The sequence below is a fragment of the Rattus rattus genome, chromosome 2 (genome assembly GCF_011064425.1).
Source record: "Rattus rattus isolate New Zealand chromosome 2, Rrattus_CSIRO_v1, whole genome shotgun sequence".
Taxonomy (NCBI): domain Eukaryota; kingdom Metazoa; phylum Chordata; class Mammalia; order Rodentia; family Muridae; genus Rattus; species Rattus rattus.
The window spans coordinates 163,388,946-163,403,267 of record NC_046155.1 but is presented as its reverse complement, the minus strand read 5'-3'; the positions used below and the strand labels follow the sequence as shown (position 1 = coordinate 163,403,267).

Here is a 14,322-nt window from a genome sequence, read left to right as displayed (position 1 = left end):
ATTCCCAGCAAGTACATGGTGGCTCACAACCATCTGTAATAGGATCTGATGCCCTCCTCTGGTGTGTCTGAAGACAGCTACAGTGTATTCATATACATAATAAATCTTTAAAGAAAGACATTGGTCGATGTATGACTTGCTTAGTTGGACTGTATGATACAAGAACTATAACAATAAAGTTGAAAAGCAAAGATAGGGAGGTCGGATGAAAACGGCCCAACCTTTACCCGGTTCCTCCCACAGCTAAGAATCATGGGATAGGGTCATGTCCGGATTCCAGATGCTGAGTTGAGGGAACACGAAAGGATAGAGGGGGAGGAGACGGGTTTTTGGGCTCTGCCCAAGAAGGTGAAGGTGGATAAGGTCATTCACAGTTGCAGAGGACTCCCCGGGATGTAAAAGGGTACATGGGGCTGGGAAAGTAGAGGTTAAGGCACTGGCTATCAGGTGTCAGGCGGCACAGACAGCCTCAGGAATCACTAATGCCCCCTAGGGGCCGCACCGGATACTGCCCCTCTGCCTTCTATAGAGGCTGCAGTGGGAGGGTGCAGGGCGGATAATGGGCCTCACTCAGGTGGGTGGGAGGCCACCTGGGACCTCTAACATTGGTGGGTAGTTCTGACCTTAGAGAGAGGCTGCTGGTTGCCCCAGGACTTCTGCACTGTTGCCTTGAGGTGCTTCTCACGTGGCAGAAGAAAATCCTTGTCTAAGGCCAGGGGGTCACGGGAGGACAGATTATAATACCGACGGATATGTGGGAGGTACAGCTTGAAACGACCCAGTGCTCTCATCAGGGTGGCCCATGGCACCCTACTGTGTCGCACCCTGGCGAGACTAGAAATGTGTCTATCCTCGCCAGAACTCCTCCTGTCTTCACTGAAATCCAGCGAAGTCCCGCCAGAGCTTTTCCAACTATCAACTGAACTCCTTTTGCTATCGATCGAACTCCTTTTGCTGCTGATGGAAACCCTTCTGCTATCGACGGAAAACCTCTTGCTATCGACTGAATCCCTCTTGCTATCGACTGAATCCCTCTTGCTATCGACTGAATCCCTCTTGCTATCGACTGGACCCCTTTTGCTATCGACGGAAAACTTTCTGCTATCTATCGACCCCCTCTTGCTATCGACTGAATCCCTCTTGCTATCGACCGAACTCCTCTTGCTGTCTGCCGAAACTCTGTTATCTATCGAAATCCAATTGTATTCGGCAAAATCCAACTTCATGGCCTCAAAAGAGTCCTTCTGCCAACTGTCCTCAACAATATCCAACATCTTGGGCTCAAGAGACCCCTTCCGCCAAGGTTCTTCAACAAAATCCAACATCTTGGGCTCAAGAGACCCCTTCCGCCAAGGGTCCTCGACAAAACCCAACATCTTGGGCTCAAGAGACACCGTCTGCCAACGGTCCCCGATAAAAACCAACTTCTTGATCCCAAGAGACTCCTTCTGCTCATTGTCCTCGACAAAATCCAACTTCTTGGGCTCAGGCCCCTTCTGTTTAGTACTCTTCCTCCTCTTCTTCTTGACCTTAACATAACTCTTCTTGGCCTTGCCAGAGCTCTTCTGGACCTCTTTTGTGTCTTTCCTAATCTCATCAATAATTATTCTGCTATCTTTAGAATCCTCCCTAGTCTCCCCTGAACCCGTCCTAGTCTCCCCTGAACCCGTCCTAGTCTCCTCTGAACCCGTCCTAGTCTCCCCTGAACCCGTCCTAGTCTCCTCTGAACCCCTTCTAGTCTCCTCTGAACCCCTTCTAGTCTCTTTTGAACCTATCCTAGTCTCTTCTGAACCCCTCCCAGTCTCTTCTGAACCCGTCCCAGTCTCCCCTGAACCCCTCCCAGTCTCTTCTGAACCCCTCCTAGTCTCCTCTGAACCCCTCCTAGTCTCTTCTGAACCCGTCCTAGTCTCCTCTGAACCCCTCCTAGTCTCCTCTGAATCCCTCCTAGTCTCCTCTGAACCCCTTCTAGTCTCCTCTGAACCCCTCCTAGTCTCTTTTGAACCCCTCCTAGTCTCCTCTGAACCCCTCCTAGTCACCTCTGAACCCGTCCTAGTCTCCTCTGAACCCCTCCCAGTCTCTTTTGAACCTATCCTAGTCTCTTCTGAACCCCTCCCAGTCTCTTTTGAACCTATCCTAGTCTCTTCTGAACCCCTCCCAGTCTCTTTTGAACCTATCCTAGTCTCTTCTGAACCCCTCCTAGTGTCTTCTGAACCCGTCCTAGTCTCCTCTGAACCCCTCCCAGTCTCTTCTGAACCCCTCCTAGTCTCCTCTGAACCCCTTCTAGTCTCTTTTGAACCCGTCCTAGTCTCTTCTGAACCGGTCCTAGTGTCTTCTGAACCCGTCCTAGTCTCTCCTGAACCTTTCCTGGTGTCCCCCAAGGCTTTCCGGGGGACTTGGGGTGAGGCCATCTTGGAGCCTGCGGGGCCAGCCGCGGGCCAGCCGCGGGCGCAGCGGGAACGGTGGCACCACGTGCCCACGCCCCTCGCTGAGCCCTTCGGATCCACGTGCTGCACCAGGTTCTGCTATTTACCTGCCCACTTGCTGACTCGGAGGCATCTCGCAGGATTGTTCCCTTCCAGGCCAGTCTGGGCTACACAGCAAGACCCAATCTCGAAAAAGAGAAAAGGGAAGAAATGAGGGCGGGGGAGGGGTGACAGAAGATGTCTCCCAATGCAGAGTACTAGTGCTCCTAAAATGTTCTCTGGCATTTTGGACACATAAGGAAGAAGACTGAAGTGCAAAACCAGGGATCTTACCCTTGTACCCTCCTGGATCCTGGCTGTCACTGTAAATCACTGTCCCTTTGCCTGTAGAGGAGCTAGCTCATGACTTGGACAGAACAGGATGCAGCTTCTGGGGACCAGGGTTACACCATTTGTGTGTTGACAGGAAAAATTCATTACAATTCATAACAATGATAGTTACAGGCAGAAGAAAAGACTAGATAAAATAACTGTGGCATATAGAGGGTTCACCCATCTGGGTGGTTAAACAAAGCACGATCATCTTGCTTCTTTTTTTGTTTTTTGAGCTGGGGACCGAACCCAGGGCCTTGCGCTTCCTAGGCAAGCACTCTACCACTGAGCTAAATCCCCAACCCCGATCATCTTGCTTCTTGTGAAGTCTTTCTCATTGTATAAAGTTCCCTGCACATTGGTCCCCACCCCACCTCCACCAAGGTGCTGGGATGACATCAGTGCCTGGCTCAGTAAGTTTTTACCACTCACCCCTGCCCAGCTCTGCATTTTGTGGGACCCAGGCTGTGGTGCACACAGCCCTGCTCCAGCAGGAGGATGCTTCTCCCAAGGAGGGGGATGGGCAAGCTCCTCCTTCCCCCTCCTCTGCCAAGTCCCAGCTGTCCTTACTGGACTGGTCTATCTTGACAGGAACCAGAGAAAAGCCTTCGATCTTCTCTCCTTTTTAAAATCTCCAGCACATTGCAAAAGAAATCAAGAAGCACATATTTTTTTTTTAAAAAGTCACTTTAATTAAACTGTTCAGTCTTTTATCCCTCTAACATGAACTGAGGTTAAAAATAGAAATCAATTTCTGCAACCTTTCAGGCAGCCTTTGAAATGTCAAGGTTTAAAAGATTATTTTACAGAAGGAATTTACATATAAATACATCTGTACAATGTATGAACTGGGAAATCAACGGACTTCCATCATGGAGGAGCCTCCAGACTGAGACAGGCCAGGGAAGGGCTCCATCACTGCCTTCTTAGGGGGAGACACTTCAGTCTGCAGAAGAAAACAGGAGAGAGGGGGAGAAAAGGAAATGAAACACGAACTGAAAGCCAAATACCTCCACGGTGCGAGGTCCCCAGCCCTTAGCCCAGGCTGGCCTCAGCTTCCCAAGGCTAGGGTTGCAAGCGTGAGTCACCACTCCGGCCCTCGATCCTTATTTTATTTGCTAAGATTTACTATAACCATCTTCACATTGCATACACATGTGTGTGAGTGTTCTCAGGGTCAGGAGGGCACAACAGCCCCTGAGACTGGAGATGTAGGTAGGAGGGAGCTGCTTGCTGTGAGTGCTGGGAACAAAAACTGGTCCTCTGTAAGAGCCGTGCTGTTGACCCATCTCTCTGCTCCTTGCTCCTTATTTTACACTCTTCCTCCAGTTATTTCCAGGGCATAACAGCCCTGTTCCATTGCTAACAGCAACTCCTGATGCCAGTTTCACGAGCTTGCCTCATCCGTCACATGACTTTTGGAAAGGAACAAAAACTGCTCACTTCAGGGCCCAACGTTTTTGAGTTATCAGTCTGAAATTTCAACTTCTTAATCCAATTAAGGAGGTGCTCACCTGTCATCCCAGCATGGGGTGGGGGTGGGAGGTTGGCTAAGACAGGAAGATCACAAGCTCCAGGCCAGAGTGGGCTAGACAACAAGACCTTATCATAAAAAGGAAGAAAAAAGGGCCGAGTTGAATGCAAAGGAGGTGCACGGCTGCTGGACTCTGAGTGGGGCTTCACTCTAGGGAGAAAACCAAGACAGAACAGACAACACTCCATGCTTCACTCGCATAAAGGAACAGTGCACAGCCAAGGACCAGCCAGTGACTGTTGCCTAGGCAACACAGAAGCATCTCCATAGCCAAGCACTGAGAGCTCATGTAACAAGATTCCATCAGGGTTTGAGGAGCAAGCTCAGTGGCATGCAGGAGGCTCTGGACTTAATCCTTATTTTTTCCTTATTGCACATACAATAAGGGAAAAAGCACACACAACTAAATTAAACATGACTTCTTTAAATAAGATGAAAACTTAACAGGAGCTGGGTGGCACGGGTGTGCACTCTGATAATCCTAGTACTCCGAGGGCTGACGAAGGATTGTGAACTCAAGGCTAGCCTGGGCTAAATAGTGAGATACTGTGTTTAAACAGAACAAAGGTGGCAAGATGGCTCAGAAGGCAAAGAGCACTTGCCCCCAGTCTCGATGACCTGAGTCTGATCTCCAGAATCCACACAGTAGGGGTAAAGCAGCTTCCACGAGTTGTTCTCTGGTGGGACACAGTGGCAAGTCTTAGGACTGAAGCAGACAGTAGGACCCCAGCCTCTTCCCAGCACAATGCGCAGCCTCAGCCCAGGACCAACTCAACAGGGACGACTGAGTGAGGACTGGACCCTCTTTAAAAACCGAGAGCCCAAAGGTGACATCTCCCATTACAAGTGGTTGTCTTGGGTATTCGTTCTGGTGATGAGAACATGGTGCATTAGCCGCTATCTAAAGACCTAAGCATGCGTCTCCAGCACCAGCGGTGCTCACCACATACATTGCCTCTCCGGTCTTGTCCTTGTTTTTGTTTGTTTGTTTGTTTGTTTGTTTGTTGAGATGAGATTTCATGTAGCTCAGGCTGACCTCAAATTTGGGATGTAGGTCAGGAAGACTTTGAACTCCTGATCCTCCTGACTCCAGCTCTCAGATGCTGGGATTATGGATAGGCAGGCGCCACCAAACTTTTCATGTATGACTTAAGTTTTACCTGTCGATCAGCACCAGCTACCTGCCTGCTTTCTGTCTGCTCTAATACATTCCCGGACACTGATCACCAGCCAGCCCCTGGGACGCACTGCAGTACCACCAGACTTAGCAAAATAAGCCCTTCCTTCCTCAGTCTGCTGCCTGTCAGTTATTTTATCACAGCAGCACAAAAACAAACAAACAAACAAAAACAAAAAAAAGTGTTGGGGATTTAGCTCAGTGGTAGAGCGCTTGCCTAGCAAGTGCAAGGCCCTGGGTTCGGTCCCAAGCTCCGGAAAAAAACAAAAAACAAAAAAAACCAAACAAACAAACAAACAAAAAAAAACTGCTACCAAGGAGCAGGGCTCCTGACCATGGGGTTCATGGTCTTTAGAACTGGTTTGTGGGAAAAATGTGGAAAAGTTAAGAGCTGCAAAATAGAGAAAACCTAGAAGGCTGTAGAGCTTTATAGTCCATTCTGTGGGGGTGTGGACAGAGGCAGGACAGTACGAACTGTGCTCGTGAGCACTCAGAAGGGGACAGGACTCCACTGGGAACTGAACTGGACGCCATGCATGCTAGACTCTGAAGGGGAGTGTGGGAGGAGGCTGGAGAGATGGCTCAGCAGTTAGGACAGACAGGAGCACTTGCCAATCTCACAGAAGATCTAGACTCAGGTCACAGTGCTGGTATAGCAGCTCACAACCACTGTAACTTAGCTCCAAGAGATCCAACATCCCTCCTGGCCCCTGTGGGCACTATATGCATATGACACACTTTGTGTGTGTGTGTGTCTGCAGGCAAACAAATCAACCAATCCTGAAATATATATTAAATAGGCACATCAATGTGTATATAATGTGTATAAATAATTACATGTATATATGATTACATGTGTGTATGGTTGTGTGTTTTTATGAGTATGTGTTTATATGATAATCCGTGTGCATGTATGCATATATAATTACATGTATGTATGATTGTATGTATATATGATTGCTTATATATATAGTTGTGTTTATAAGATTATATATACATATGATTACATGTGTGGATATGACTGTGTGTGCATGTATGTGTGTATGTGTATATGGGCATGCATGTGCATGTGTATATAAAAGAACTTTAATCTAGGAGCATGGCTACTCTGACAAGAGATCATATCCAAAGACCTTCTAGGTCTATGTGATCTGGCTGGAAAGCAGACATAGCCTTAGTACACACCTTTAATCCCAAACAGTATAGGTAAAATTAGAGGGAAGGAAGCAGCCATGTTTGATGGTGATGTCTAATTGAGGAACTGACAAAGAGACTAATTGGAGCAAGATTTGATTGAATGAATCAGAGATAGGATACACCCAACTCTCAAGAGAACAGACAGGAAAGAGAGGGGCAGTTTTAACAGGACAGTTGTACAGAGACAGGTGGCAGAACAAGCTAGACACAGGTGAAAACAAAATGAACCAGTGAACAAGAAGAAACCAGAAGGGTAGGACAGATTTGTTGTGGTTTGCCCTGGAGTTATCTGTATTTTGATGCTAATTCCACTGCCCCAAGGACAGCTGCCTAGCCATGTACTCAGGACTCAGGTGACTTCACCAGAACTTTCTCCCCTTTGAATTTGTAAAATACAGGTGAGGGGCAGGTACAGGATAGAAGGAGGCCTGTCATCGGAGGAGAAGGAAGGATGGGCGGGAGAAGAGTTTGAAGGAAAAGGAGGAGACTGAAACGGAAAAGAAGAGACAGGAAGGAGAGGGAGAGAAGCCATGGCAGGTGATGTTAAGATTCCTCTCTGTGAGGGGTTGGGGATTTAGCTCAGTGGTAGAGCACTTGCCTAGCAAGCACAAGGCCCTGGGTTCGGTCCCCAGCTCCGAAAAAAAGAAGAAGAAAAAAAAAAGATTCCTCTCTGTGTATTTACAGGTTGTTATTAAAGTTCTTAAGTGATGGATGGTACTGGGCTTTGTATATTTAGGTGGGCAATTATATCTTACCAATTGGATCTAAGGTTATTGTGTTATGTGTTCTTTTATGTGACAGTTTGAGTTTGTGAAAGTGTGCGGCAACTGGAGACACCAGGCCACCGCCGAGGAGTTGGGATGTGTTTCTGCCACATGAGATATCTAGCAGATATCTTGGGGCACTGAGGTGCTGGACCTAGTGGGGATAAAAGACAACCGTACTTTTTTAATTTTTTATATTTTTACAACAACAGATGGTGAACCAACCTTATGGGCAAGAATCCACTAGTAATCCTAAGAATTGAGAGAAAGTTTTTATTTTCTAAGAGGAGGCCAGCGCCATGTTGTCAAGTGATAGCTCAAGGGCAGGATTTAAGCAAAGAAACAGGGAAGTAGCCTAGGCTGGCAGGCTGTAGGTCCCCTGCTGTGTGATAAGTAATAGCTGATCAGAGAGTTAGAGATTAAAAGCTGCTTTTTTTTTTTTTTCTTTTTTTTGGTTCTTTTTTTTCTGGAGCTGGGGACCGAACCCAGGGCCTTGCGCTTCCTAGGCAAGCGCTCTACCACTGAGCTAAGTCCCCAACCCCAAAAAAGCTGCTTTTTAAAGAAAGGTGTTTAGAAAGTCTTTCAGGATACTCATATTCCTTCTAACATGGGCTCCATGGGAATTTTGGGTTGAAATCCTAGTTAGACAAGCTACTTCTTAATGACAGGTATTATTAGAAGGTGATTGAGTTTGTTTTTAGAAACAAGAGAGTAAAGAGATTACCTGAGTCACGTGGGGATTTTCACCCACGGTTCAGAACTTAGACAGGGAAAAATTAGTCACTAACTCCAAGTAGAGAGTTGTGATAAATGTTTGTAACACCAGATGGAGTGAATGCAGACATATATTATAGAAGCTATTAAGGTTAAATAAAATTCTGTGGCTCTGGGTAGAGAGCTTAACAGATGGATACATTTTGGGTGAAAGTTCTAATTTTAAGTTGCTTATTGATATTGGAATTGATAGAAGGTATTTACAAGTTATTAAGGTTAAAGAAAAATCTGTGGCTCCAGGTAGAGAGCTTGACAAATGGATATATTTTGGGTGAAAATCCTGGTTTGATAAATTGCTTATTGGTATTAGAATTGATAGAAGGTGTTTAGTTTGTTTTATGAATTACCCTGCTAAAGGCCATATGGCTCATTGATGCCAGCTAGCGAGGGGGTTACTTTTGATATCTACCACAACAGTTAGCTCGGATTCTCTTAACGTGGGCTCCATGGGAATTTGGGGTTCATTTCCTGATATTGCAGAGTACAAAAGCCTATCAGGCTCATTGTTTAGCCTACTTCCTTTTGTAAAAATTGTTTAATCTTCATAGTGGGTGTGACTTTGGTTTTATGGTTATATTATTACTCTGGGAGAGAGTGCAAGATAGAAGCTTTTCTGGTTTCAGACTAAGGAACACAGTATTTTGGGAGAAAGATTTTGTCTTTGTGTTTTTAAAAAGTGTGATTAGGCTCTGGAAACCTCACAGAGTCATACTGATCAGATTTGATAGAGGGAGACCACCTGAAAAATTAGATTCAAGAGACTCAAACAAAAAAATACCTCGATTCTAAACTTTCATCTTGAGAGTTGTATTTTGCAGAGTGTGCCTACTTGGATTCCTGGTCTCAAGGGCTTTTCAGCTGGGTCCAGTCAGGACACATTGGCTACAGCATTTGCTTCATTCTTCCTACCCTCCTACCCCCAAGGATATCTCAACACCCATGTACAGCTTGAAGAAGTTATGGAGAAGTTGTCGCCCCAATTCCCTGGACTTTTGGGGTGCTAAAAGTGGTTATTCTAAAGTTGTTTTTATGAGGAATTTAAAATTGGTTATAGGGGTTGGGGATTTAGCTCAGTGGTAGAGCGCTTGCCTAGCAAGCCCAAGGCCCTGGGTTCACTCCCCAGCTCCGAAAAAAAGAAAAAAACAAAATTGGTTGTAATTTAACAGGGAGGAATCAGCTAGATTGAGTTATACATCATAATCTCATTTGGTAACTAATCTAAAATTATATCTTTGCTTTGGTATAGAATTTATTTGTCAAAAAAGTTTAAAGGTATAAGGTTTAGAGCCAGTCCTTCTATTGATGTCATTACAAACTTCTGAGTTGATTATATATGTGAGTTAAGGGCCAAATAGCAAATTCATGGCTCTGACTTTGTGAGAGTACTTTCAAGATAATATTAAGATTTAAAGACAACAGTCCAGATTGTCTTATATAGATAGCTGGTTTTCAAAAACATCAGAAATCCACAAAATTTGAGATTTAAAGTTATTTATCTTTTATTGAGATATACCTGCTCCTAATAGTTCCCCTTTGGCGGATTTAAGGAAGAATTTGAACATCTCTACCTCCAGGCCAGTCAATATTTTGTGGCAAGGAGGATGCTGGAAAAACCTGCCTGTTTCATCTCCAGACTGATGCTGTCCAAAAAAGGACAAATTATGCAGAAGAGTTGACTGATAAGCTCTGCCCAGACAGGGTGATCAGTCCTTCAAAAATCTGCATTTCAAGAGTCTGTCAGTAGATATTGGGCCAGAAGGCTGAAGACGAGCTCACATGTTGCTAACAGGTGACTGTGTGGAGATTTGTCTCTACAACCTCTCAGTTCTGCAAGCCATGTTAGGCTTCCTATGTGTATAGATATTTAGTCATTCTCAGATTTCTGATGGGGTTGAAGACTGATTATAGTTTTATAGCCTATCAGGCTGTTTAACTCTGGAAATACATATTTTATTGGATAGTTATCAGATAGTATATAAGCTAGCCAAGATATAATATAGATTTTAAGCCTTTTTTAAGCTGGAATGGATAACTAAATGTTCTGTTTAACTGATATAGCGATGAACTGGGTATCATATATTTATAAATTGTAGAATGGTGGTAATTGTACTCAATTTATATATAAGTGAAAAGGTCTCTTAACTGGACAAAAAGGGGGAAATGTTGTGGTTTGCCCTGGAGTTATCTGTATTTTGATGCTAATTCCACTGCCCCAAGTACAGCTGCCCAGTCACATACTCAGGACTCAGGTGACTTCACCAGAACCTTCTCCCCATTGAATTTGTAAAATACAGGTGAGGGGCAGGTACAGGATAGAAGGAAGCCTGTCATTGGAGGAGAAGGAAGGATGGGCGGGAGAGAAGTTTGAAGAAAGAGAAGGAGACTAGAACAGAAAGGAGGAAGAGACAGGAGGGACAGGGAGAGAAGCGGTGGCAGGACACTATGGCAGGTGACGTTAAGATTCCACACTGTACCTTTACAGGTTGTTACAAATGTTCTTAAGGGATGGATGTGTATTGGGCTTTGTAGGTTTAGGTGGGCAATTACATCTTATCAACTGGGCCAAAGGTTATTGTATTGTGTTCTTTCATGTGTAGATTTAAGTGTAATGGAGTGTGGGGCCGCTGGTCTGGGTCACCTCGGAGTTGGGATGTGTGTTTCTGGCATGAAAAGCTGTCTTGGGAGCTAGATAGGTAGAGATTGCTGCCAGGCTCAGAGAGAGGCCTTCAGCAGTGTGATAGGGGATGGTGCAGAGTCTGTGAGACGCTTTGGTGATTGAGAACTAAGATATCCAGCAGACATCTTGGGGCACTGTGGTGCTGAACCTAGTGAGGTAAAAGACAGCCATGCTTTTTTTTATTTTTTATATTGTTACAACAACACAGATTGCCAAAATTAGTATGATGCCAAGAAGAGCAATTCAGTTAGAAGCCAAAAGAAGGCAGTTTGAGTCAGTCAGCTTGGAGAGGAGGTTGGGTCAGAACAGCTAAGTTGAACCAGCCAGCCAGAGTTCAGAAAGAAATAGAATAAGCTTATTCAACAGTAAGCCTCTGAGATAACAATTACATCTGGTGAATAAAAGTTAGTTACATATGTGTGTGTGTGTGTGTGTGTGTGTGTGTGTGTGTGTGTGTGTGTGCATGTCTGTACAGAAGTCTTAAAAGTTAATAGGAGACCGATTGAGGAGGTTAATATGGAAAGGGGAGCTCTTTCTGCTGGGTCTGAAGTTTTCTATTTCTATTCCAACCCCACTTTGGGTTTTTGAGACACAATATCATACCATGTGGCCCATATTGTCCTCAAACTTGAGATCCTTCTGCCTCAGCCTCCAAAGAGCTAGGGTAAGAGGTGAGTGCCACCTCCCCACAGCTCCTGGGGGATAGCTCTGCTAGGCTCCCTCCCACCTCCCCATCCCCAGGGCTTACCTTCGTAGCAGCTCCTGCGGGGACAGCTCTGTGGACCCTCCTGCATCACTCCCACTGTCACTGCTATCTGTACTCTCAGAACTGCTATTTTTTTCTGATTTCTTATTCTTTTGCTTACTTTTGTGTTTGTGTTTCTTATGTTTCTTTTTCTAGGAAAAAAGGAAATAGAAATGAAGGTTAGGAAGCGAGAGAGAAACAATAGATGCTTTCCTTGCTGACTCGATGGAATGGAGCTGAACAAGGGCTGGGGAGTAGCTCAGTTAGTAAGGTTCTTGCTGACCAAGTTCCATATGTAAAAAGCAGGTGTGTGTGTATTGCTCCATCCCAGCAGCAACAAGCTACAGGTTCAAAAAATAAGGTGGAGGTGCCGGGCGTGGTAGCATGTACTCCAGCACTCAGGACACAGAGGCAAGTGGATCTCTGTGAGTTCAAGGACACCTGGCCTACAGAGTGAATTCTAGGATAGCCAGGGCAATACTGAGAGACTCTGTCTCAAGAAAACAAAAACCTGGAAAAAAAAAAACACAAAAAAGGTGAATGATTTAATATGATGCTTGACCTATATGTACACAATTGAACACACACTTCTAACCCAGGAGCACGAGGTATAACTTATTGGTAGAGCCCCTGCCTAGAACCTCCCAGTGAGGGTCTGGGGCTGTGGTAAGTGGTAGAACCCCTGCCTAGAATCCCTCAGTGAGGGGCTGAGGGTGTGGCTCAGTGGTAGAGCCCCTGCCTAGAATCCCCCAGTGAGAGGCTGGGGGTGTGGCTCAGCGGTAGAGCCCCTGCCTAGAATCCCCCAGTGAGGGGCTGGGGGCGTGGCTCAGTGGTAGAGCCCCTGCCTAGAATCCCCCAGTGAGGGGCTGGGGCCATGGCTCAGTGGTACAGCCCCTGCCTAGAATCCCCCAGTGAGGGGCTGGGGGCATGGCTCAGTGGTAGAGCCCCTGCCTAGAATCCCCCAGTGAGGGGCTGGAGGCGTGGCTCAGTGGCACAGCACCTGCCTAGAATCCTCTAGTGAAGTGTTGGCAGATTACTCAGCAGTAAAATGCTTGGAATTTGCCTGAGAAGGGCTGGGAAACTACAAAGTTAGAACTTTGTCACATATAATAACCTGGGCTGAAATACCAAGCATGTATTTGGATGCTAGAGCTGTTAAGAAACAATTTTTTTCTTTCAAAACTTAAAAAATAAAATATGATTCTCCTTTAAAGTATGCTTTGCCCTAATGGTGATACCCAGAGCTAACAGCTGTGACACATTAAACCATATACATGCTGGTATCCCCAACATGTCAACAACAAAGGGCTACACAGATGATGGCAGGACCTCATGGTGACTCTCAGCCCCTATCCTCCTAAGAATCTGACTTGTCCAGGCAGAGGGGAGAGAGTGGCAGTGGCAGTGGGCTGCTGATGTGCAGGAATAAGAACACACCGATCTGCTTTTCCAACACTGGCTGTGCATCCTTCCGCGGCTTCTTACTGACTCCGATCCTAGGCAGGGACGCATAGGCACTGCCACTAACTACGGCCAGACCACAGGCTAGAAGCCATAAAGAACACATGGATGACAAGAAAAGTCACCTACTGTGGGATTCTTTGTCTCAGGTTTCTTTCCCTAAGGTCTATGGGAGTACTGAGGTGGATGTGGACGGTTTTATTATTTAATGTCTAATGTTTAGTTTAAGGTACCTCAGATCCTTTACGGCTTTTCTTTATATTACGTGTATGGGTGTTCTGCCTGTGTGTGACTTGTGCACAGTGCCTGTGGAAGCCAGAAGTGGGCGTCAGATCTGGAGCTGGAGGTGTAGACAACTGTAAGCCAGGTGACAGAAACCAAGGCTGCCAGGGGGCTTAACCACTGAGCCACTCATGCAGAGAATTACAGGTATGTGTCGCCATGCCTGATTGGACACAAATTTCTTTTCTTTTTTCTTTTCTATCTTTCTTTCCATCTTTGCTCTCTAAAAGAAAGCAAAGGGAGCTGGCAATGGACGTGACAATTCTATCAAGCCACTGAGGGGCCATGTCCAGCTTCCCAGCCAGGAGCACCTCTCCCTGGGGCTTCTCAGGACGTTCCCACACTTCTCTACACTAGAGGGAGACACTCACCTTCTCTCTCTTCCTTCTGTGTTCCTTCTTGCTCTTGTGTCTTTCTTTGCTTTTCTTGGGTTTCTCTTTGTGAGGTATCTCGAGTTTCTGGCGAGTGTCTGGGGAGGAAGGTGTGATAAATGCTTTGAGTAGCAGGGAGAAAGGAAGACTATCCATTCAGAGAGTCCTGCCACTCTAACCTTACTGACAGTCTGATATCTCAAAATGTCACCTCCCCAAAGCTTCTCCTAATGCTACCTCTTGTAAATCCAATCCCGTAAGTAACCCATACACCAAGTTACTGTTCGCTACTTTATGGATGTCAGGGCATTCTGGAAAATAGGCACAAATAAGCCAGAGTACTTTAGCCACTAACACCAACCTGGTACCAAAGATCCCTGAGCCAAAGCTGAGGGAGACGGGCTTGCTGGATTCTCTAAAAGTTGAGCTAAGCGGCCAAGCCAACACAGGTGGAATACTGTAGGAAGCAGCATGGTGGGCAACGGCATCACATGCACTTATCTGACTGGGCCATGTCATAATTGTTACCCTGGCTTTCAAAGCCA

General features: G+C 45.9%; 2 protein-coding genes across 2 annotated transcripts in view; both read right to left on the bottom strand.

Annotated features, from left to right (window-relative positions):
• The window catches only part of Wdr88 (WD repeat domain 88), a 39,088-nt gene extending 36,680 nt beyond the window's left edge, over window positions 1-2,408 (bottom strand). The window contains exons 1-4 of the mRNA XM_032895164.1: window positions 2,318-2,408; window positions 1,508-1,639; window positions 991-1,306; window positions 624-948 (exon numbers count right to left, since the gene is read on the bottom strand). Of these exons, the coding sequence (XP_032751055.1) occupies window positions 624-948; window positions 991-1,306; window positions 1,508-1,639; window positions 2,318-2,408 (864 nt within the window). The remainder of the gene's footprint in view (window positions 1-623; window positions 949-990; window positions 1,307-1,507; window positions 1,640-2,317) is intronic.
• Window positions 2,409-3,473: 1,065 nt separating this feature from the next.
• Window positions 3,474-14,322, bottom strand: part of Gpatch1 (G-patch domain containing 1) — a 48,546-nt gene continuing 37,697 nt past the window's right edge. The window contains exons 18-20 of the mRNA XM_032893858.1: window positions 13,778-13,875; window positions 11,667-11,815; window positions 3,474-3,741 (exon numbers count right to left, since the gene is read on the bottom strand). Coding sequence (XP_032749749.1) covers window positions 3,711-3,741; window positions 11,667-11,815; window positions 13,778-13,875 — 278 coding nt within the window. The 3' untranslated portion in view covers window positions 3,474-3,710. The remainder of the gene's footprint in view (window positions 3,742-11,666; window positions 11,816-13,777; window positions 13,876-14,322) is intronic.